We start from the raw sequence: 24,489 nt of genomic DNA on the forward strand, positions 1-24,489 counted from the left end.
TTTACACTCCTGATCAGTTTTATTTCCATAGTATCAGCAGTAACGCCATTTTCATTTCTTTTTTTTTTTTTTTGAGATGGAGTCTCGCTCTGTCGCCCAGGCTGGAGTGCAGTGGCCGGATCTCAGCTCACTGCAAGCTCCGCCTCCCGGGTTCACGCCATTCTCCTGCCTCAGCCTCCCGAGTAGCTGGGACTACAGGCGCCGCCACCTCACCCGGCTAGTTTTTTGTAATTTTAGTAGAGACAGGGTTTCACCATGTTAGCCAGGATGGTCTCGATCTCCTGACCTCGTGATCCGCCCGTCTCAGCCTCCCAAAGTGCTGGGATTACAGGCTTGAGCCACCGCGCCCGGCCACTTCATTTCTAATTTTAGCAATTTGAGTCTTCTTCCTTTTCTACTTCATCATTCTGGCTAAAGGTTTATCATTTTTGTTATTCTTCTTAAAGAACCAACCCTTGGTTTTGTTGATTTTCTCTACTGGTTTCTACTCTCTGTTTTACAAATTACAGTAATATAGTACTTGCAATTTTTGTATACAATAATATACAATTATACTACTTGCAAACTACAAATTATTTTACAAATTACAATAATAATTTACATATTATAATATTTGCAAGTTACAATAATTACAAGTTACAGTAATAATATTTTACAAATTACCTTGTTACAGTAATATTAGCTTTTATAGTGGTCCCTGTATTTGCCTTTATCAGAAATCTTTATTTCCTTTTCTCCAATGGCTGTGCGTTACTGTCTAGTGTGCTTTCATTTCAACCTATAAGGCTGCCTTTAGTATTTCTTGCAGGTCAGATCTAGGGATGAAAAACTCTCGCTTAAGTGTTTGGTAGAATTTACTGGCGATGTTACTATGTCCAAGGTTTTGCTTTCTCAGGAGGTTTTTGATACTTAATCTCCTTACTAGTTAGGGGTTTATTCAGATTTTCTATTTGTTTTTTGCAAGTTACAATAATTACAAGTCACAGTAATAATATTTTACAAATTACCTTGTTAGGATAATACTAGCTTTTATAATGGTCCATGTATTTGCCTTTATCAGAAAGGCAAATTGATTGCCTTGGCACTGTCTTAATTTCTCCATTATTTTTGAAGGTGTTTTGCCAGATGTAGAATTCTTAACAGGTTTTCTCCCACTTACGCATTTTTGAATGTATCAACCCACTGCCTTCTAGCCTCCGACGTTTCTGATGAGAGATCTGCTGACAGTCTCAGAGGATGGATACCCTGCATGTGGTAGGTCACTTCTCTCCTGCTGCTTTCAAGAGTGTCTCTGTCGTTACAGCGTGATTATAACGCATGTTCACATGGCCTCTGAGTTTATCCTGCTTGGAGTGTGTTGAGCTTCTTGGATATTCTTGCATGTATCACATTTGGGGAGTTTTCAGCCAAATCATCTGTCTGCTCCTTTATTTCTCTTCTCCTTCTGGAACTCCCACAATCTGTATCTTGGTCGACTTGGGCATGTCTCAAGAGGTCCCTTAGATTCTGTTCATTTATCTTATGCTCTTTATTCTTCCTGTTCCTCAGACTTGCTAGTTTTTTAATGGTTCTAGCTTCACACTCACTGATTCTTCTGCCTGCTCAAATATGCTTCTGAATCCCTCCAGTGAATTTTTCATCTCAGTTATAGTACATTTCATTTCCAGAATTTCTTTTTGGTGTTCTTTTTATAACTGGTTATTAACATTTTGTTCATAGATCGTTTCCTTGACTTTTCCCACGTTTTCTTTTAACTCTTGGGTATCTTTAAGATGGTTATTTAAAAATTTTTGCCTATTAAGTCCACAGTCTGATCTTTCTCAGGGACAGTTTCTGTGGATTTATTTCTTCTTCTTTTTTTTGTTCTATCGCCCAGGGTAGAGTGCAGTAGCACAATCTCGGCTCACTGCAACCTCTGCCTTCCAGGTTGAAGTGATTTTTGTGCCTTAGCCTCCCGATTAGCTGGGCTTATACGTATCCGTCACCACACCCAGCTAATTTCTTTGCATTTTTAGTAGAGACGGGGTTTCACCATGTTGGTCAGGCTGGTCTCAAACTCCTGACCTCAGGCGATCCACCCACCTCGGCCTCCCAAAGTGCTGGGATGACAGGTGTGAGCCCCGCGCCCTGCCAGGATGTATGTCTTCCCTTTGTATAGGCTACACTTCCCTGTTTCTTTGTATACCTTATGATTTTTCAATAAAAACGGAAATGTGATGTTTTGTCATTATATTTTAAACTACAAATACAGCAGTAACTCTGGAGATCAGTCTCCCCCTTTCCCCAAGGCTTGCTGAGCTTATTATCCAATACTGGATTTTTTTTAACAAAACTATACTCCTTGTTTCTTAATTAACTAACAAAGAGAGTTAAATAAATCCCACTACCTTCATACCATGTATTATTGTATAGTCATTCATTTATTCAAAAAATATCTATTAAGTGCCAGACACTGTTATAATTGCTGAAAACAGAGCAACTTGTTAAGAATAGTTTCCATAAAGACAGGCTCTTACAGTCTACACTACTCATTGATGTATCCTAGAACTTAACAATAGAGTATGCGCCCAATAAATATTTGATGAATAAATCAAAGGTTTAATGGCACTCTAAAAATAAAGGCAGTTTCGTGTTCTGACACATAAACTAAATGAATATGGTCTGTTTCTACATATTCATATACTCATACTGTATACTATTATTTAACCACCCCTAGAAACGTACCTTTACAATGTACTGCAGTGGCACCCTCAGCATTTTCACAGATATCCAGGAATTCTTTGACAATGGCATCAGTAGGGGTGCTGCCATCCGCAAAGAAAAGATCATGGTGATCGAAGCCAGCATCCGTAAAGCGTTTGGCATCATACATCCTTTTATTCAGACGAATAATGGTAGTAACACTGTGATTCTTAAAATATTGAATATAAGTCTCGGGAGAATGTTGGTGGTAACCTACATAAAGAAATGCACCAGATCTTGTAAAACACATAAAGAAAACAATGGCTAATAGTTTCACCTGTAATTGAGCAGAAACAGTATCTGGACTGGGAATTAAATACTAAATTGATTATAACTGTAAAAAACAAAACAAAAAGTAAGTTAAAATCCAGTCAGAATGATCTACTGAAATGACCAAGTATGCTTAAATAATTAACCCTTGGTCAAGCTTGGTGTAACTCTTTCAAAAGAAAATACAAGATAGATACTCTCAATAACAAAATGAGATTGATGCCATAATTTCACATACCACTTTCAAGTCTCGCTCTTGAATGAGGTCCACAGAAGGCAATAAATCGGTCTGGTATTATCCAATTTAAATCTCCATTTTCTGCTTTCTGCAAGGGGAAGACCAGCACAATTCATTTTTAAACGTAATCTCCCCACAACCTCTCTACTCAAGACTGAGTCGCTGAAGGACTTCAAACTCATCTGCTTTAGCGGAAAAGCTGTTTCCACATCGCCAGGAGACACGAATCTCGATTTGCCCTGCTTTAAGTGTATCCAGGGAATGGACATGTATCCTGGTCCTAATCACCTTCTTTGAACAGTGTTTCATTGCTAGGGTATCAGCCCTTGGAATACAGAGCTGACTGCTGCCATACAAATATACTAACTGTTTGGCTATTTTATCTGAATCAATTCTCATTTCATTGCTGCTAATTAATAAGAAAGCAAGCAAACTTTTCCAGTATAAGGAATCTGGGAACTTCGCTGTTTTCCTGAATGACTAACTGGTTTCCAACATGAGTAATCCTGACTCCACAAACAAAGGATTTTTGAAAAACGACTTAGGTTTCTGGCTTCCCAATATTTACTTACTTACCTACTTACAGAGACTGTCTCTCCACTATTTTCCTAGCTATTTAATAAGGCAACCAATTTAAAAAGTTCATTTGTTCGTGATCAGCCCGACCAACTGGAGAAATCCTGTCTCTACTAAAACTACAATATTAGCTGGGCATGGTGGTGCATGCCTGTAATCCCAGCTACTTGGGAGGCTGAGGCAGGAGAATCGCTTGAACCCAGGAGGCAGAAGTTGTGGTGAGCCGAGATGGTGCCACTGCACTCCAGCCTGGGCAACAAGAGCAAAACTCCATTTCAAAAAATAAAAAAAATAAAAATAATAAATAAATTCACTAAACCCACCAGGAAACTCAAAATTACAACTATACCGAGATCACAGTATGTCCCTAGAAAAAAACAAATATAAACTGATATATAAGACACGTTACTTCCTGTTATTAGGTCCTTTGGATTGAGTTACCATTACTATTATAACATAGATACAGTTCAAATTGAACAATAATAGAAACTTCTCTCTTAATGAAATGGATAAGAGATACTTAAGCAGGAAGTAGAAGATACTTTATAGTGGAGAAGGAGACAACTCGTGATTAAAAACAACAGATAAATTAGCTTTGCAATTAGGGTGTTTCTATATGTACCTAAAAATGAGTAAGTAACAGAGTTTCTTGAACCTCTTCAGGGACCAGGCAGGTAATCCCACACCAGCTTACTGGTCTTAATGATCAACATGGGGAATCAGTCAGCCCATGTTCCATAATACAAAGGTCTAAGCAGCTGGGTGCAGTGGCGTGCACCTGTAGTCCTAGCTACTTAGGAGGCTGAGGCAGAAGGATCACGTAAGCCCAGGAATTTGAGTCCAGCCTGGGCAACATAGTGAGACCCTATCTCTTGAAAAAAAAAAAAAGAAGAAGAAGAAGAAGAAAAGGTCAAAGCAGGAATGAGGCCAGTTGTTGCCAGATATTCCAATTTTAAAGTGAAATCAGAAATCCGGACTTTTAAATAAGAAATTCGTGATCAGTTGTTGGCAACAACTAGATTTCACTGAATTGCTGATGCCGTTAATTAAGATACATCCTGAATTCGGAGGAGCTGAAACAGGAAAAAATGGGCATTGTAGAATCAATGAAAGACACTATCGCCAATTTCTAAATACACTATAATAAACTGAACAAAACTGGTGTATGGGAACCTAAACAGTTCCCTGTGTTACCACACAGCTTCATGGAGGTGAAGACATCTGTGGTGTGCCCCTGCTACCCCCCAGTCCAAAGCCTCCAATCTCTACAGTGGTGACAGGAGAGTTACTTAGTGCCTATATTATTCATTAACAGCATACAAAGGCATCACTACAAAAGGAACAAATACCAACTAGTGTTTTTAGCAGTTTTGCTTACCTAGACAAAGTAACTTGCTTCAAATGTTTAAAGGACAGCCACAAAAAAGGTGTTAATAATTTAGCTATATTCTGTAGGTTTAAGGTGCTAGTTAAACATCCATTGTACTTTAGAAATGGACTGCTGTCAGAGAAGTCAAGACAGGGTTGGCCCTAAAGAATCCTACAATGTATTCTTACATCTTTGGTACATCACAGTAACAACTGAGTGTCATTAGTACCTGAAATTGAAAAAATAGTTCAGTTGGCCGGGCGCGGTGGCTCAAGCCTGTAATCCCAGCACTTTGGGAGGCCGAGACGGGCGGATCGCGAGGTCAGGAGATTGAGACCATCCTGGCTAACACGGTGAAACCCCGTCTCTACTAAAAAATACAAAAATCTAGCTGGGCGAGGTAGTGGGCGCCTGTAGTCCCAGCTACTCGGGAGGCTGAGGCAGGAGAATGGCGTGAACCCGGGAGGCGGAGCTTGCAGTGAGCTGAGATCCGGCCACTGCACTCCAGCCTGGGCAACAGAGTGAGACTCCGTCTCCAAAAAAAAAAAAAAAAAAATAGTTCAGTTATACGAAAGAGTTTGAAATAATATTTCCTTTGGACATTGTGAAAAAGAGTTCTCTGAGGATTCAAGATGCTGCTACATGAAGTGCTGCTGTTTGAGAAATCACGCCCCCATTGCTCCTCCCCATTGCTGGGGAGCAAGTCTGCTCAAGGTAACTACAGCAGGCTAAGAAGACAGGAGGCTACAATTACTCTGGGCTGAAAAAGCCTTGAACACAGTATCTTACTCATTCCCTATTTGGAGGATGAAGCTGTAGAATCAAATTACTTATTCTTTTAAAAATATATATATATGTTAAAAAACATAGAACACACCTGTGGTTTTGCCTGGCTCATCTCTCCCTGGCCCTGTCCTATCTTTTTAAAAAATTTTGTGTGGTTGGGTGCAGTGGCTCACATTTGTAATCCCAGCACTTTGGGAGACCGAGGGAAGTAGATCCCTTGAGCACAGGAGTTTGTGACCAGCCTGGGAAACGTGGCAAAATCCCATCTCTACAAAAAATTTAAAAATTAGCTGGGCATGGTGGCATGTGCCTGTAGTCCCCGCTACTGGGAGGCTGAGGTGGGAAGATCACTTGAACCCAGGAGGTTGAGACTGCAGTGAGCCAAGATCGCACCACTGCACTCTAGCCTGGGCAGCAGAGTGAGACCCTGCCTCTAAAACAGAAAGAAAGAAAGGGCCGGGCGCGGTGGCTCAAGCCTGTAATCCCAGCACTTTGGGAGGCCAAGACGGGCGGATCACAAGGTCAGGAGATCAAGACCATCCTGGCCAACACAGTGAAACCTCGTCTCTACTAAAAAATACAAAAAACTAGCCGGGCAAGGTGGTGGGCGCCTATAGTCCCAGCTACTCGGGAGGCTGAGGCAGGAGAATGGCGTGAACCCAAAAGGCGGAGCTTGCAGTGAGCGCGACAGAGCGAGACTCGGAAGGAAGGAAGGAAGGAAGGAAGGAAGGAAGGAAGGAAGGAAGGAAGGAAGGAAGGACGGACGGAAGGAAGGAAGGAGGGAAGAAAGGAAGGAAGGAGGGAAGGAGGGAGGGAGGAGGGAGGGAGGGAGGGAAGGAAGGAAGGAAGGAAGGAAGGAAGGAAGGAAGGAAGGAAGGAAGGAAGGAAGGAAAATAAAATAAAATAAAATAAAATAAAATTAAAAAAAAATAAAAATAAAATAAAATAAAACTGTTAGAAAATAAATTTTTTTTTGGTCCGGCTGGTTTGATGGCACTGACCCTGTGCCCCAGGCTCCTGGGATGGCCAGAGAACTAAGGCTGGCCAGAGTATTCCTTAGCCCTGCCCTGCCAAAGAACACAGGCTGGTGCAGAGATGGGCACATGCTGTAAGTCAGGACAGTGAGAGGCATTCGTGGGCCTTCTGATGGAGCTAAGATTATACTTTTCTGATCATTTTGCCAAACTGGCAGATCAAAGGTGCTGGTGGCCATTTGTACCACTACTGGAGAAGGCTGGTCTGAGAATAAAACTAGCTTCAAGTCCAATTTCTGATTAAGTGTCTGAGCACCTGAAGGGGTATGCTAGAAGCCAAACCTGTTCCTGGACTTTTAATTATGTAATCCAGTAAATTTTTCCCTTTTTTTTGAGACAGAATCTTGCTCTGTCACCCAGGCTAGAGTGCAGTGAGGTGATCTCCGCTCACGGCAACCTCTGCCTCCAGGGTTCAAGGGATTCTCTTGCCTCAGCCTCCTGAGTAGCTGGGACCACAGGTACGCACCACCACGCCTGGCTAACTTTTTGTATTTCAGAGATGGGGTTTCACCATGTTGCCTAGGCTGGTCTCGAACTCCTGAGCTCAGGCAATCCGCCGACCTAGGCCTCCCAAAATGCTAGGATTACAGGCATGAGCCACTGCGCCTGGCAAATTTTTCCTTTTTAATTTAAGCTATTTGTGTTTACTTTCTGTAACTTGCAACCAGAAGTATCCTGACAAAAAGAAGGTTATGGCAAAAAAAAGATATTTTCCAGAGATAATTCGGTGTATGACTATTCATCTCATCATATTCTACGCTAAGGGTTTTAAAAGCATCTCAATCACTGTGCGACAGTCATCAATACTAAAATACATTTAAACTAAACAGTATAAAGAACATACAGCGGCACATTCATTCACTCTGGAATTGTGCATCAAATGCAGAAATTCCCACTGAGAATTGGGACTGGGGAAATAGGGATAAGAAGATGAAGAGTTGACTTTTTTTCACTCTATACACATCTAAAACAAAACAAGAATATTGCTTCTGTAAGTGAAACGGGTGATTAAGAAAGCTAAAAACAGGGTCGTGCACAGTGGTACACGTCTGTAATCCTAGCACTTTGGGAGGCCAAGGTGGGAGAAGTGCATGAAGCCAGGAGTTCGAGTCTAGTATGGGCAACAAAGTGAAACCCCATCTCTACAAAAATAAAAATAAAAAAATTAGCCAGGCATGGTGGTACATACCTGTGATTCCAGCTACTTGGGAGGCTGAAGAAAGAGGATCATTTAAGCCCACAAGTTCAAGGCTGCAGGGAGCCATGCAGTGAGCCATGCACACCACTGTACTTCGGCCTAGGTAACAGAGTGAGACTTGGTCTCTCTCTCTCTCTCTCTCTCTCTCTGTCTTTTTTCAATTTTAAAAAAGAAAAATTAAAAACAGGCAGAGAAATTTTGGTCAGACTACAAACCATAAGAGGATGAGTAAATTCTGGAGATCTAATGTGTGTACTGTATGCTTGAAATCTGCTACAGTATATCTCAGGTATCCTCATCCCACACACCAAAAGACTAAATTATGTGAGGTGATGAATATGCTAATTAGCTTGATTAATCATTTCATGGTGTATACATATATCAAAACATTACTTTGTACATCTTAAGTATATGTAAGTTTTATTTGTCATTTATTCCCCTCAATAAAGCTGGGAGTGGGGGGAGGCGGGAAAGAGTTGAAAACATGATCCTTGAAGACTTACTTCATAGTGTTCATATTCATCAAGGTTAAATGAGTTGAAATTAAGGAAGCCATACTGCATTGCCTAAAATCCAAAAGAAAGCTTTTAAGAACAAGGATGCAAGTAAGAAAACAGTTTCCTATCCAATTTCAGAATACTAAATATCAGGGGGCCCCTAAAAGTATTGTCATAATCAGATTACTTTCCATTGAACAGCTTTCAAAGGAAGTGGGAGGCACCTTCTAAATGCTTCTTTTATATGGAAATTAGTTATAACTACATATAATGAGTTTGTTGTGTTTTGTTTGGGTTTTGTTTGTGAGATGTGCTTTTTTTACTTTCATTCGCCAATCATCCTATCCATGCATTGTTAAGTAATCATGCCCTGAAAGTAATCCTCTTCTCTTACCAGATCACCACCTCTGGTTGAAAATTCAGAAGTTTAGGATTCAAATATAATACACAACCCAATGGTCTCTACATCGGTAAGAAAGAGCAGAGAATCTATGGGCTAGTTTATCCTAAACAAAGCCCTCATACTTCATCCATATCTTCACTTTCAAATTCTTCTGAACAGTCTTTAATTAATGTTCCCTAAACTAAACACAGCTTTGACATCAACACTAAAATAAAAAATTTTGAGGAAAAAAGTTATTCTTTCCATAGGAATAAAACAAAACATTTTCTGTCCTATCCTACAGCCTCCCTCTGTGTGACAGCACGCAGAATGTGCTAATAACCAAAATAAGCAGAGTGTCTATTTTCTGAGACAAAGACAAACAGAGCTGGCGGCCTCTGAGAAATGTCCTTCCAGCTTGCTGATCACTGAGCCAAACAGGAGGGAAGCAAGAACTCTTGATCCACAAGGTATTCTTGGTTCAAAGAGGGGGCTTTTGTATACCCAGTTTTCAAAACGTAAACTACTGAAACACAAACGTAAAATAAGAAGGCTAGAATACCAACTAAAAAGGTCTTCATTTTATATAGTTATTTTAACACTAATCCCAAGACTAAGTCAATCACAAAATTTATTTCCTTGACTTCAATATATTTCATGATTTTGGACTACAGCTATTCCTAATAGAATGAAACAATAAAAAAAGTAGTTTACAAGGAATTCCTATTTTCCTTTGAATTTCACGAGGTGATCTTATTGGAAGTGGATCACACTGAAAACATAATTACCCTGATGCATGTTTCTTCATATATGCAATATTCACAGTCAGTCACAAATAAAAAATGTTTACACTGAAAATCAGAAGCCAGTGACCCTTAAATAAAACTAAATATAGTGGTTGGGTGCAGCGGTGCACACCTATAATCCCAGCACTTTGGGAGGCCAAGGTGAGTGGATCACTTGAGCTCAGGAGTTCGAGACCAGCCTAGGCCACATAGTGATACCTCGTCTCCACAAAAAAATACAAAAATTAGCCAAGCATCACAGAAAAAATAAAAATGTAATTAAAAAAACCCAAAATATGGTAGGAAAAGGGCAATCTTTGACCTATCATACCAGCTAATTGACTTTGGGTGCAATACCCAATTAAAAAAAAAAAGCCAAAACATAACAATAGAAGCCGCGATATGGTGTTATAATAATAGATCATTTCTAAAGCTCTCAAAGCTTTGCTTTTCTCTTTTTAAAGGTGAGTGTACCTACCTGCATGAGCCCACCTGGCAGGGGCTGCAACTGCAACTAGAAGGTACCATTTACCCGTTGCCCTTTGGTCTCCAGATTTCCACTAGTGCCCCGTACCTGCCCACACTGAGGGCCCATGGAGCTGCCTCAGAGCCCATGGCAACTACCCCAATCAGCTCCATACCCCACAGTCACTGGACTCAAATCCAAACAAATTACGTTCCCATACCTCACTGATTGATATAGGAAAAAAAGTACACTAATTCGTTTCTGAATTTGTATGCTGATTAGTCCCCTTGTTTTAAGACATGTCGGTCACAATTCCCAGCAAGGCACCATGTTTCATTATACAAGAAAGTAAACCTGGGTTCCTTTTGGCTCTAAAAGCACAAGTTACAGAAAACTTGAGATGCTGTCAAAGGCTTATTTGATCTATGGGCTACTGATTTACCATTCTAGTTTCTTGTGCTGTCCTGACAGTAATACCAGGACTTGCTGCACTGTGTAACCCCAGGGGACCCTGTTCACGTAGAACGTGATGGGCATGTCCCCTGGAATCAACACAGCAGCCCTGGTCATAACCCCAAGAAATCACTTGGAAATGGTTGACAAAGCAGCCGTGATCCACTTAGTTTCATAGAAAACCGTATCACAAACTAAATGAGGCATTCAAATTCTGTTGAACTAGAAATTGAACGTCTGGGGAAACAAAAAGGAAGTGTTTGACAGTGACTGGGTGACATCTGTGGTAATGGTATTGGCGGGGATCAGGTATATAGAATATACAAACCAAAGAGAACTTACCAGTAGACCAGTCATCCTTACTTTTGTTCTTTTAGATCACAATATACTCAAAACCAATTCTGGATCTAGAACCTAGTTGTGTAACTCTTATTTTCCCTGTTTCTTAAGTGACTTTTCCCCCAGCTCATACACAGAAGCACTCAGAAATTCAGAATAAGCCGTTTCCTGGTTTGGTCTCATTCTGACATTAGTTGGGAAGTGAGTGCACCTCTGTCACCATACACATCTTGGAAGAAACGTTAACAAAAAGATCTTGGGAAGAAGGCCTAGTCTTCTTGGACCACATGTTAGTTCCTCAACACAAACTGGGTGCACCCTACATGTCACTTACCTTCTTTACTGCATGGAAACAGTCAAGAAGTGTAATGTAGAAATTGCAACTTCCATAGGCAGCGTCTCTGAAACCCAAAAGTAATAAAATATAGATCAGTTAATTTTCTGCAATTACACTTACCTAAGACAAAGGTGACTAGAATTTAAAATCAAACATATACTCAGAATCATTATCAAGAAAAAAACCTCACCTTTTGACTTTTTAAATAAAAGATAAATCAATTACAAATTTCACTGCAGTTTCTACCTATTCCAATAGGTACTGTTTTATGGGTCTGGATCAATAATGACCACTTCCTAAATTTCAAATGTTCTCTCTGGATTATTTTTGGCTTTAACAGCTGAGCTACCTTCTTGAATTCAACAAATCAATACCTCTCTCTCCCCCTAAAAGGGCAAAGCATTTGAATTTTTTCTTTAAGCTGGAAAATACCATATGAAAATCTTATTGGGAAAGACTGCTTTTTGATCCTGTAATAAACATATGTGTGTATGTGTGTCTAAGTATATGTGCGCATCTGTGTGTGTGTGTCTCCAACCAAGTATGACAGAAATATTGAGAAATCAAGGTCATATTTAAAATACTAGGTAGAATGTCATAAGCATTTTGTTCCTATCATTATGCTAAAGACTTTTACCCATGTAACTAGATAACTTCCGGGTTTTTTAACTTTTTTAATAGAGATAACATCTTGCCCTGTTGCCCAGGTTGGGGTACAGTGATATAATCATAGCTTACTGCAGCCTCAAACTCCTGGGTTTAAGCGATCCTCCCACCTCAGCCTCCCCAGTAGCAAGGACCACAGGCATGTACCATCGCATCTAGTTAACTTTTTCCTTTTTTTTTTTTAAAGGTAGAGACGGAGTCTCATTATGATACCCAGGCTGGTCTTAAACTTCTGGCCTATACCGGGTGTGGTGACTGACGCCTGTAATCCCAGCACTTTGAGAGGCCAAGGCAGGTGGATCACGAAGTCAGGAGTTCAAGACCAGCCTGGCCAAGATGGTGAAACCCCGTCTCTACTAAAAATACAAAACTTAGCCAGGCATGGTGGCGGGCCTGTAATCCCAGCTACTCAGGAGGCTAAGGTAGAGAACTGCTTGAATTCAGTAGATGGAGGCTGCAGTGAGCCGAGATCATACCACTGTACTCCCGCCTGGGTGACAGAGTGAGACTCTATCTCAAAAACAAACAAAAAAAACTGGCCAGGCGCGATGGTTCACGCCTGTAATCCCAGCACTTTGGGAGGCCGAGGCGGGTGGATCATGAGGTCAGGAGATCGAAATTATCCTGGCTAACATGGTGAAACCCCGTCTCTACTAAAAATACACAAAATTAGCTGGGCGTGGTGGTGGGCACCTGTAGTCGCAGCTACTTGGGAGGCTGAGGCAGGAGAATGGCGTGAACCCGGAGGTGGAGCCTGCATTGAGCAGAGCTTGCGCCATTGCACTCCAGCCTGGGCAACAGAGCAAGACTCCATCTAAAAGAAAAAAACAAAAAAACAAACAACTCCTAGTCTTAAGCAGTCCTCTCACCTTTTTGGCCTCCCGAAGTGTTGAGATGACAGGTGTAAACTGCTATGCCCTGCCTTCTTCCTGATTCTTAAAGGACAGTAGTAATACCAATAAAACCACAGGAACTAACAAGTCAACTACCTTCCACAGGATCACTAGTTTTGGGAAAGTGCTTATATTACTTTACAGACAACTCCATCCACCCAAACACTGCATCAACACATAGCAGTAATCTTAGTATATGAATCTCTTAATATCAAGTAAGGTTTACCCAAAGAAATAAGGCACCCCTGATCCCTACCTGCTTCTCCTTTTTGGCTACCTTGAGCCATTACAAGATGAAATTTTCTGGAATTAGGCAACAAAAAAATTAATTTAATCATGATTAAGCTAGGCACACAGAAAAACTGTGCCTATCTGAACGGTACTCATTTGCTTCTGGGGAAACAGGGTTGCTGGTGGAGCTCTCACTAATTCCCCACCTTATTTGGGTCTTCACACTGTAATATTTCTTACTGTGAGGCAGTTACATACATATATGTAAAATCTTACTGCTGTACACTTAAGATTAGTGTTTTTGAGGCCGGATGCGGTGGCTCACGCCTGTAATCCCAGCACTTTGGGAGGCCGAGGCAGGTGGATCATGAGGTCAAGAGATTGAGATCATCCTGGCCAACATGGTGAAACCCTGTCTCTACTAAAAATATAAAAATTAGCTGGGTGTGGTGGCACGCACCTGTAGTCCCAGCTACTTGGGAAGCTAAGGCAGGAGAATCACTTGAACCCGGGAGGCGGAGGTTGCAGTGAGCCAAGATCGCGCCACTGCACTCCAGCCTGGTGACAAAGCAAGACTCCTATCTCAAAAAAAAAAAATATTAGAGTTTTTGTTAAAAACTGTAAGTTACACATTTTAAACTTTTAATTCTTGCTCAAACCTTAAGGGCCAAGACTACAGCAATGAGGGAAAGAAAAGGCATCCTTTTCAGCTAAAATCATCTTCAATGTTACTGACTGAGCTGCTTAGAATTACTAAGCTATGCGAACCTTCACGAGGACGGAATGCAGGGTCTTGTTTTGTTTTCTTTTTTTGAGACAGGGTCTTGCTCTGTTGCCCAGGCTGGAGTGCAGTGGTGCAAGCATGGCTCACTGCAGCCTTGACCTCCTGGGCGAAAGTAATCCTCCCACCTCAGCCTCTGGAGTAGCTGGGACCACAGGTGCACACCACCATGCCTGGCTACATTTTTATGTTTTTTGGTAAAGTTGGGGTTTCACCATGTTGCCCAGGCTGGTCTCGAACTCCTGAGCCCAAGCAATCTGCCTGTTTCAGCCTCCCAAAGTGCTGGGATTTCAGGTGTGAGCCACTGCGTTCAGCCGACACAAGGTCTTAGAACACACCATTTTTGTTCTGTAAGGTTCTGAATTGAAAACCTTCTCCTCTACATCCTAGAAAAGGTCTTTATCTAACCTAAAAGACCATGATTTTCCCAACACCTTATTGGCAATATTCAGAAAGAAAAAAAACCAAAAGGACTTGCAGCGGTGGTCCCCAGGCCAGCAGCACCAGGACCACCCCACCCAGCAGAAATGCAAATTCTCAGGGCCACCCCACATCTACTGAATCAGGGCCAGGTAACTTGTGTCTTAACAGGTCCTCTAGATGTCTGTGATTGTGTTCAAGTTTATGAACCACCGACCTACAAATCAATACAAATCCTGGTTTTGTAGAAATAGGGTGTTCATGGAATAAAGAACCCATTTAGGTAGAAAAACTAAGGCAGGAAAATGAAGTAGTTTAGCCTAAATCAAATCAAAATTATCAACGGAAATGGAGTAAACCCTCAAGCTGGATACCAATGATTTTAACCATGTCTCCTCTGTGAAGGACTACGATTATCTTCTTTTATTTTTTGAGACACAGTCTCCCTCAGGAGTGAGTGCAGTGGCGTGATCTTGGCTCACTGCAGGCTCCGTCTCCCGGGTTCATGCCATTCTCCCGCCTCAGCCTCCCGAGTAACTGGGATTACAGGCACCCGCCACCACACCCAGCTAATTCTATTGTATTTTTAGTAGAGATGGGGTTTCACCATGTTAGCCAGGATGGTCTCAATCTCCTATGACTCACCCACCTTGGCCTCCCAAAGGGCTGGGATTACAGGCTTGAGCCACCGCGCCCGGCCTGATTATCTTCTTAACCTACTGATAATTATTTTCCAATCAAGTTAAAGGCATGTTGATTCAGTCTCTGTGACATTTTGACAAACTTCTTCAATGCTTTCTCTTTTCTTTTCTTTTCTTTTTTTTTTTTTGAGAACCTACTGTGGGGCACAGCCCCGCTCCAATCTGAGATGATTTCACAAGCTTTCATCTGGGCCCGGCTGAAGTCCTGCCTCATACATCATAGAATCTGAATATACGACAAGAATCTTTGTTCACTCAAGTTTATTTCATTAGCACCTCCAATTTTAGACACACCCACATCACATCTTCCTCCCACCGAGCATTCAGTCTTCTTCCAATAGGCAGAACAGCAACTCTGAGGCTCGGTTTATAAGCCTTGGGGAGTGGGGAGGGATCCTCGTCACCAAAATCATTTAACAAATTTGGAAAACACGTAAGAACCAATAAAGGGGCACTGCTTGGAAACTGCACAACAATGTCAAATACTAGTTTTAAAGAATGGCAACTTTCATAGCAGCTCGTATTCACCACAGCCAAAAACTGCAAATGACCCAAATATCCATCAAAAGGACAACAGGCAAATAAATGGTGGTATATTCATAGACTGGAATGCTACAAAAGCAAAAAAAAGGATGAACTACTGATACCTGCCACAACACAGGTAGATCTCATAGACATTACATATGTGAAATCCAGTTGCCAGCTCCCCAAAATGCATACCAGTTATCTGAAGTTCAAAAGCAAGCAAAACTTTTAGTGATAGAAGTCAGAGCAATGATTAGCTGGGGGTGATGACTGACTGGAAAGGGGTAGGAGGGAATCTTTCAGGAGACAGATAACTTTTTTCTTTTGGGACGGAGTTCCGCTCTTGTCGCCCAGGCTGGAGTGCAATGACGCAATCTCAGCTCACTGCAATATCCGCATCCCAGGTTCAAGTGATTCTTGTGCCTCAGCCTCCCGAGTAGCTGGGATTTGATTACAGGTGTGCGTCACCATGCCCTGCTAATTTTTGTATTTTTAGTAGAGATAGGGTTTCACCACATTGGCCAGGCTGGTCTCGAACTCCTGACCTCAGGTGATCCGCCTGTCTCAGCCTCCCAAAGTGCTGGAATTACAGGTGTGAAACGCTGCACCCGGCCAAGATAGTGATTTTTTTAAAATGTAGGTAAATGGCCGGGCGTGGTAGCTCAAGCCTGTAATCCCAGCACTTTGGGAGGCTGAGGCAAGAGGATCACGAGGTCAGGAGATGGAGACCATCCCGGCTAACACGGTGAAACCCCGTCTCTACTAAAACTACAGAAAATTAGCCAGGCATGGTGGCGGGTACCGGTAATCCCAGCTACTCAGGAGGCTGAGGCAGGAGAATCGCTTGAACCTGGGAGGAGGAGGCTGCAGTGAGCCAAGACCACACCAATGCACTCCAGCCTGGGGTGACAGAGGGAGAGTCTGTCTCAAAAAACAAAACCAAAAAAAGAAAGACACAGTCTTGTTCTGTTGTGCAGGCTGAGTGCAGTGGCATAATCAAAGCCCACTGAAGCCTCCTAGGCTTGAGGGATCCTCCTGCCTTAGTCTCCCAAGTAGCTATGACTACAGAAATATGTTACCATGCCCAGCTAATTTTTTTCCCCCCAAAGAGAAATGGTCTTGCTATGCTGCCCAGTCTGGTCTTCCAACTCCCGGCCTCAAGCCATCCTCCCGCCTCAGCGTTCCAAAGTGCTGGAATTATAGGCATGAGCCGCCATACCCAGCCTATACCATGTGTTTTATATGCAGGATGTCACTTCATCCTCACAACCCCCTCAGGGAGATTTTATTACTGTTTCTGTTTAAAGACTAGGAGACCAAGGCTCAAATCTGTAACAGACCACAGAGATATCAGTAGCAGAGCTGACAGCAAAACTCCCATCTGATGTCAAGTCAAGCTATTAACAAATATACAATGCTATCTCTCAAGAAAACAGGAAGCAGAGGCAAGCCCCCCCACACAAAAACAACTAAGAAGCAAAGAGATAATACCAGAGAACAGAAACACACACTGTTCATAACAATGATCCTATGACATTTATTTATTTATTTATTTATTTATTTTTATTTTTTTTTTTGAGGCGGAGTCTCGCTCTGTCGCCCGGACTGGAGTGCAGTGGCCAGATCTCAGCTCACTGCAAGCTCTGCCTCCCGGGTTTATGCCATTCTCCTGCCTCAGCCTCCCGAGTAGCTGGGACTACAGGCGCCTGCCACCTCGCCCAGCTAGTTTTTTTGTATTTTTAGTAGAGACGGGGTTTCACCATGTTAGCCAGGATGGTCTCGATCTCCTGACCTCGTGATCCGCCCATCTCGGCCTCCCAAAGTGCTGGGATTACAGGCTTGAGCCACCGCGCCCGGCCGATCCTATGACATTTAAAAAAAAGTAAACTATATTTTATACTACTTAATCATGCAGACCAGACACAGAGAAATATTTACTATAACTCAGTAAGAAATCATATAAACACACGCACTTGCGCACGCACACACACACACACACACATGCACTTTAAAACTCTGTGGCTCACCCCTGTATTCCCAGCCACTTTGGGAGGCCAAGGTGGGCGGATCACTTGAGGCCAAGGGTTTGAGACTAGCCTGGGCAACATAGTGAAACCCCATCTCTACCAAAAATACAAAAATTCGCCGGGCGTGGTGGCGCCTGCTCTAGAGGCTGAGGCGTGAGAATTGCTTGAACCTGGGAGGCAGAGGTTGCAGTGAGCTGACATTGTGCCACTGCACTCCAGCCTGTGCGACAGAGCAAGATTTCGTCTCAGAAAAAGAAAATAAAAAAAAAGAGAATTCGATCTAAGTTGAATTAAATCTTTTTTTTTTTTTTTTTTTTTTGAGACGGAGTCTTGCTCTGCCGCCCAGGCTGGAGTGCAGTGGCCGGGTCTCAGCTCACTGCAAGCTCCGCCTCCTGGGTTTACGCCATTCTCCTGCCTCAGCCTCCCAAGCAGCTGGGACTACAGGCGCCCGCCATGTCGCCCGGCTAGTTTTTTGTATTTTTTTTTAGTAGAGACGGGGTTTCACCATGTTAGCCAGGATGGTCTCGATCTCCTGACCTCGTGATCCGCCCGTCTCGGCCTCCCAAAGTGCTGGGATTACAGGCTTGAGCCACCGCGCCGGCCTGAATTAAATCTAATTAAATAAAACATTGCTACGTAACATAAAATAACTTATTTACTATAAATGATTGCCATTCTTGCACAATGTCTTATTAGCAATACTTTGTTGGTTACATTTATTCTATGTACTTGAAGTGGCAAGATACAAAGAATATAATGTCATTTCTATCAAAATATTATCAGGCTTTATTAATTCTGATTGGACTACTTTCTAATTGATAAGTTCTATAGAACACTATATGTGAGGAAGCACTAAATTTAAAAACTTTAAGTCAATCATAGGTTGACACTTTTTTTTTTTTTTGACGCCATGTGTACAAAGTGAAGTTTAATTAAGGTTAGACACTTTTGTAAAATAAATATGAAATGCAACAGTACTGTGGTATTACATACCCAGTAACGCAGTAATCTTATTTTTGTGAATAAATTACTAGAAAAATGAAAGGGAAAAAAAAAAACCAAAATACAAGTCCAAGTTTCTTCTACTGTTTGATTCTACAGACATAAAATTGCTCTATTCAATAACTATAAATGCTTCTAAAATCTTACTCACAGCTTCTGTATTTCTCTCATCACAGACCAGCACCAGTTCACAGGCCACACTTAAGGAAACAGCGTTTAGGTCGGGCGCGGTGGCTCACGACTATAATCCCAACCCTTTGGGAGGCTGAGGCGGGCGGATCACGAGGTCAAGAAATCAAGACCGTGCTGGCCAACATGGTGAAACTCTTTTCTCTACTAAAAATACAAAAATTAGCCAGGCGTGGTGGCAGGCACCTGTAGTCCCAGCTACTGGGGAGGCTGAGGCAGGAGAATCGCTTGAACCTGAGAGGCGGAGGTTGCAGTGAGCCCAGATCACACCACTGCACTCCAGCTTGGTGACAAAGCAAGACTCCAACTCAAAAAAAAAAGAAAAAAAAAAAACAAAACAAAACACTGTTTAGATAAATCAAATACCTAGTGTCTATGATCGAAGAGATTCAAATTTCACAAACCTGAATGGTTTCTAGTTGAGTCTTGCCTTTTGGAGAATTACTGACTGATGCTCCTGGGACCACAAGGAACTAACTTCATTTCTCAGTGCCAAACTTCAATAATTTGAAACACAGCAAGGCAGTAAGCAATGCTTATTCTGTTTTTGGTACCTGTATTTAGATTAACTCAAAACGTCTTTTTTCACATCAACAGTGCCACACTGTGTGAAATGTGGGAGCATGTTCCTATCTCAGGATCTTGTGCTGTAAATGTAAGAGTGGCATCGCAAAGGATTATCGTTATAAAGAAGAGTTCTATAGAGCAAATGTCACCACATCAGGAGATGACCAAGGTGCCTGTGACTCAAGACCAAAAATACAAGCATTTCTTTTTTTTTTTTATTTTTTTTTTTGAGACGGAGTCTCGCTCTGTCACCCGGGCTGGAGTGCAGTGGCCGGATCTCAGCTCACTGCAAGCTCCGCCTCCTGGGTTCATGCCATTCTCCTGCCTCAGCCTCCCGAGCAGCTGGGACTTTTGTATTTTTAGTAGAGACGGGGTTTCACCGTGTTAGCCAGGATGGTCTCGATCTCCTGACCTTGTGATCCGCCCGTCTCGGCCTCCCAAAGTGCTGGGATTACAGGCTTGAGCCACCGCGCCCGGCCAAGCATTTCTTTTAAAGGAAGAATGTGGTTGCTGTTATGTTATAGGTTGAGAAGAATTTTCCAGCTTAGAAAATAATCTTTATCTCCCCTCTTCCCTTCCTACCTACCTCAAATAAAAGAATACTTAAGATGAGCCATGACCTAGCAGAAAGGGATGATACTGGGTTCAAGCCAATTCTAATTTGCTAAATCACCGATCTTCACAATCTTTCATGCAGTGTATTACTGAAGTCTTCGGACTGCCCTGAGCAATTGTTATTTCATGGAGTAAGTCCACAGGCGGGCCTATAAAGTTATTTGAAAAGGAGATTCTGCCAATAATTACAAGTACCTATGCCAAAGCTCATCTAAAATGAAGTCAGATTCACAAACTTCCTTTTTTAAAGTCAGGGCCACACATTCAAAATCAGGCATTTGTGGTATATGCAACAATCCTAATACGATAAATTAATGAACTAATTAGTTTGAACAATGAACTAATAAGCAATAGTTATTAGTTCACTGTACAAGCAGTGAACTAATTTGTGAATGGAAGAACAAGCAGTTTTGAAAATATCAAAGTCTTCAATGAGTAAAATTATTTCACACATTTATTACCCATTAAGTACCTACCATACAAGTATTTACATTATAGAGCTATGTCAAGTATTTTGATAAACAAGCAGAAAAATTTTTAGAACTTAATTTGATTTAAGCACCAGTCCTCTCGAAATATCTTCAACACAATCGCATGCTAAGCTTGAGATGAGGATGTCATCCATTCCTGTAGACATCACTATGTACCACCTCTGGGACACAGTGACTTGACTGGTTTTTCTGGAAGTGGTACTGCATTAGCAACCTTACCGGCTGTCTCTACTGACTGTGTGCCCAGAAAAAAGGGGTTCATTTTGGACCCAGAAAGTAACTACTGATTACTGGGAACATGTCTTCACTTCTCAGGAACCACACTCCTCAGTGGGAGTTTTGAGTACCACAGCCCAGGATTCTCACCTGAGTACGAAGCCTAGGTTTTGGGTTTTTGGTTTTGTTTTTGTTTTTGAGACAAGTTATCACTCTATTGCCCAGGCTTGAGTGCTGTGGTGTGACCATAGCTCACTCACCGCACCCTCGAACTCCTGGGCTCAAACAATCCTCCAGCCTCAGCCTCCCAAGTAGCTGGGACCACAGGCACGCGCAACCATGCCTGGCTAATTTTTTTTTTTTTTGTAGAGATGGGGCCTGTCTTTGTTGCTGAGGTTGGTCTGGAACTCCTGGGCTCAGGCAATCATTCCACCTTGGCATCCCAATTTGCTGGGATTACAGGCATGAGCCACTGTGCCCAGCCAAAGCTTAGTTTTCATCAACGGCAGTGGTTCTCAAAGTAGGGAGATTTTGCTCTCCATCCCCCAAGGCCACTTACAGGGATATATGGCAATGTCTGCAGACATTCTGAGTTTTGACAATTAGAGTGGGTGTGGGGATTTTACCAGCATCTAGTGGGCAGAAGCCATGGACGCCACTCAACATCCTACGATGCACAAGATAGCCCCCATGACAAAAGGTGAGCATTGTCACTGTGAAAAAACCCAGATGTGTGGTGTTATTTGTGCTCACCCTAAAATGACTATTTCCCAGATCTTCTTTTTTCAGAAACAACTATCAAGATATTTCTGGCAAGGATCTGATTACCTGAATCTACCACATCATTCTTATATTTACCTGAAAGGAATATAGGATGTCTCTCCAAAGATTAATATTCTATATGCTTCTTCTGGAGTTCTCCCCAAATATATAACCTATGTTTGGAAAAAAGAAGAAAAAGGCAATTTATTTCTAAGCGAAGGTACAGTGCTGTCACTGCGAAATCAATTTTGTCCAATTTCCAACCAACTGAGCCAGGTTCTCCAGCTTTCTCCAGGAGCCCAGGAATCACCCAGAATCCTGTCCACAGATTTCTTTTTTGTTTAAATCCTCCATTGCTGGTTTCTGTTGTTTGCAGCATGAGCCCTGACCAACAACTCTTCACAGCAACCTTTCGTGGTAAGACGCACGGTATTTTAAAAACAGATTTTCCAAATCAAGATGTTAGACTGATCCCATGCTTTTACCTCCCCTCCTTCCTGCAAGTCCACTGAAATGGCAGCTCAGCAGCATGTAGGAGATGGGGGCAGGGTTAGAATGGGGTGAGGAGGAAAGAGACACAAAAGCAGAACACAGACGTGATTAACTCTGCCCATGGAGGTGTAAGGGCTTGCAATACGGAACAAGTTGATTATCCAACTGCACTTGCTTTTGACGCTCACTGACTTCTTCTGTCCTTAGAACTGTGCTATGCTTTGACTTTAATCTGGGAGAACACCTCAAGTATATTCTTCAGCATCTGAGGTCTATAGTTGGTGTTCCTTGCATTTCCAAACATTCCTTTTTTCCCCTTGACCTTTATTATTTGACTACTACGCGTAGGATTTTTGGTCTGCAGTCATTTCCTCTCGATAGTTTCTAGATAATGTTCCCATGTCTTCTCACTTCTAGTGTTACAGAAGTATTTTACTGGTCTGAGTATCTCTGACTGCTCCTTACAAGTAACCTGTTTGTTCTAGAAATGTGGAGTTTGAGACTTTTACCACCATCTCTCTAAATAAGTCCTCTCCCAGCCCCCTATTACATTTGCCTGGGACTTCAGAATCTTCCTGCAGGGCCCTTTCAACTAATGTATGGAAGGTTGGGGTTTGCGGGGGTCGTGGTGGGGAGGAGACACAACATCAAATCTGGCCCTTACATTATCACCAAAATTAGGTTGAACTCCAAAGATTACCTTGGGGAAATAGATTTTAAATTTCACTAACAAAAAAAAAGAAATCACTAAAAAAAAGGTTAATTGCAAACTTTTTTATCTCCATTATTTAACATGATACATGTGACCCGTCTCCACAACCAAATGGGAAGCATTCTGAGGTTGGGACCCATGCCTTACGATTTCATTACACACCAATTGGATTCACTGATTTACTTAGCTTAACCCACATCTACTTACAATAGTTAGGAACATTTTAAATATTTCATCAAAGTTGATACCAATGTGAAAGTATCACTGGACTAAGAGAAATTTTTCAAAACTCAAAGATCCAGCAAGGATCTTAGAAACTCAGAAACAGACATATCCTAAAACTAGTCATAAGCAGTGACTCAGCTTCCAAAGGGCATTTCACCAATTTTTTGACTCAAGACTCATAAACGGAAAATTTTCCCAATGACTAGCCTGTTTCTGTTTCTTTCTTTTTTTTTTTTTTTTGAGATGGAGTTTCACTCTTGTTGCCTAGGCTGGAGTACAAAGACGCGATCTCAGCTCACTGCAACCTCCGCCTCCCAGGTTCAAGCAATTCTCCTGCCTCAGCCTCCCAAGTAGCTGGAACAATAGGCGTGCACTACCACGCCTGGCCAGTTTTTTGTATTTTTAGTACAGATGGGGTTTCACCATGTTTGCCAGGCTGGTCTCAAACTCCTGACCTCAGGTGATCCGCCCGCCTCGGCCTCCCAAAGTACTGGGATTATAGACATGAGCCACCATGCCCGGCCTACACACAGATCTTCTAAGCATCAGCTTGTAAGTCATGAAAAGTAATACATTTTAAAAATCCAGCTTGTTTTTTCCAAATTCCCTTATTCCCTTCCAGTCTCCAATGCATCTATGCCTCTTCTAACACTTACCAGATAACATTAGTAAAGTCTTTCATTTTCTCCATTCTATTTTAAGACTTCCTAGCATATTAAAAAAAAAAAAACAAACTTAAAACTGGCCAGGTGCGGTGGCTCACGCCTGTAATCCCAGGACTTCGGGAGGCCATCGTGGGCAGATCACGAGGTCAGGAGATGGAGACCATCCTGGCTAACAAAGTGAAATCCCATCTCTACTAAAAATACAAAATATTACCCGGGCACAGTGGCAGGCGCCTGTAACCCCAGCTACTCAGGAGGCTGAGGTAGGAGAATCGCTTGAACCCAGGAGGCGGGGGCTGCAGTGAGCCAAGATCGAGCCACTGCACTCCAGCCTGAGCGACAGAGTAAGAGTCCATCTCAAAAAACAAAAACAAAAACAAAAAAACAAAATCCTAAAACCAAAAAACAAAACCAAATAAAAAAACACCTTGAAGCCAGTAAGAATGAGAATAGGGTTTGATTCATTTGTGTATTAAAATGAAATCTAGAGACCCTTTTAGGAATTTCTCTAAATTTCTAAGGCCTTCTCTCAAATTCTACAAATTTTTCCTTAAGCACCAATTTAAGATAATTTTTCCTACTTGCGATTGCTGTTCTTTGGGTTCTTTAATTAGTAAAACTGCAATGGTATTACTTTCTCCTAACTTTCGAAATAAAAATAGTCTCTAATACATTAAGCACTGTGGTTTAGCCTTAGAACACTAGTTTGATTCAAAGAACTGCAAGAACAATGTAAAATTTTTTCCTGTGGGGGAAAAAAACCCTAAATTCCTGATGATGAACTTTAAAAGACTGTAATTTAAAAATCCAGTTGGGGAATGCCTGCACATAAAAAAT

At 41.9% G+C, this 24,489-nt stretch overlaps 1 protein-coding gene across 13 annotated transcripts in view; it reads right to left on the reverse strand.

The window, feature by feature from the left end:
- CDC14B (cell division cycle 14B) overlaps positions 1–24,489 on the reverse strand; it is a 146,015-nt gene that overhangs the window by 51,168 nt on the left and 70,358 nt on the right. For 12 of the 13 annotated variants that reach the window (XR_004443306.1, XM_033236662.1, XM_033236659.1 and 9 more), the window contains exons 5-9: positions 21,655–21,731; positions 11,470–11,536; positions 8,717–8,779; positions 3,251–3,338; positions 2,725–2,955 (exon numbers count right to left, since the gene is read on the reverse strand). Coding sequence is in view for 12 of the 13 variants with exons in the window: in XM_033236662.1 (XP_033092553.1) it covers positions 2,725–2,955; positions 3,251–3,338; positions 8,717–8,779; positions 11,470–11,536; positions 21,655–21,731 (526 nt within the window). In the remaining variant the exon portion in view is untranslated. The remainder of the gene's footprint in view (positions 1–2,724; positions 2,956–3,250; positions 3,339–8,716; positions 8,780–11,469; positions 11,537–21,654; positions 21,732–24,489) is intronic. The other variant, XM_033236657.1, reaches the window with a different exon arrangement.

The sequence above is a fragment of the Trachypithecus francoisi genome, unplaced genomic scaffold (assembly GCF_009764315.1).
Source record: "Trachypithecus francoisi isolate TF-2019V2 unplaced genomic scaffold, Tfra_2.0 Lachesis_group16, whole genome shotgun sequence".
NCBI lineage: Eukaryota > Metazoa > Chordata > Mammalia > Primates > Cercopithecidae > Trachypithecus > Trachypithecus francoisi.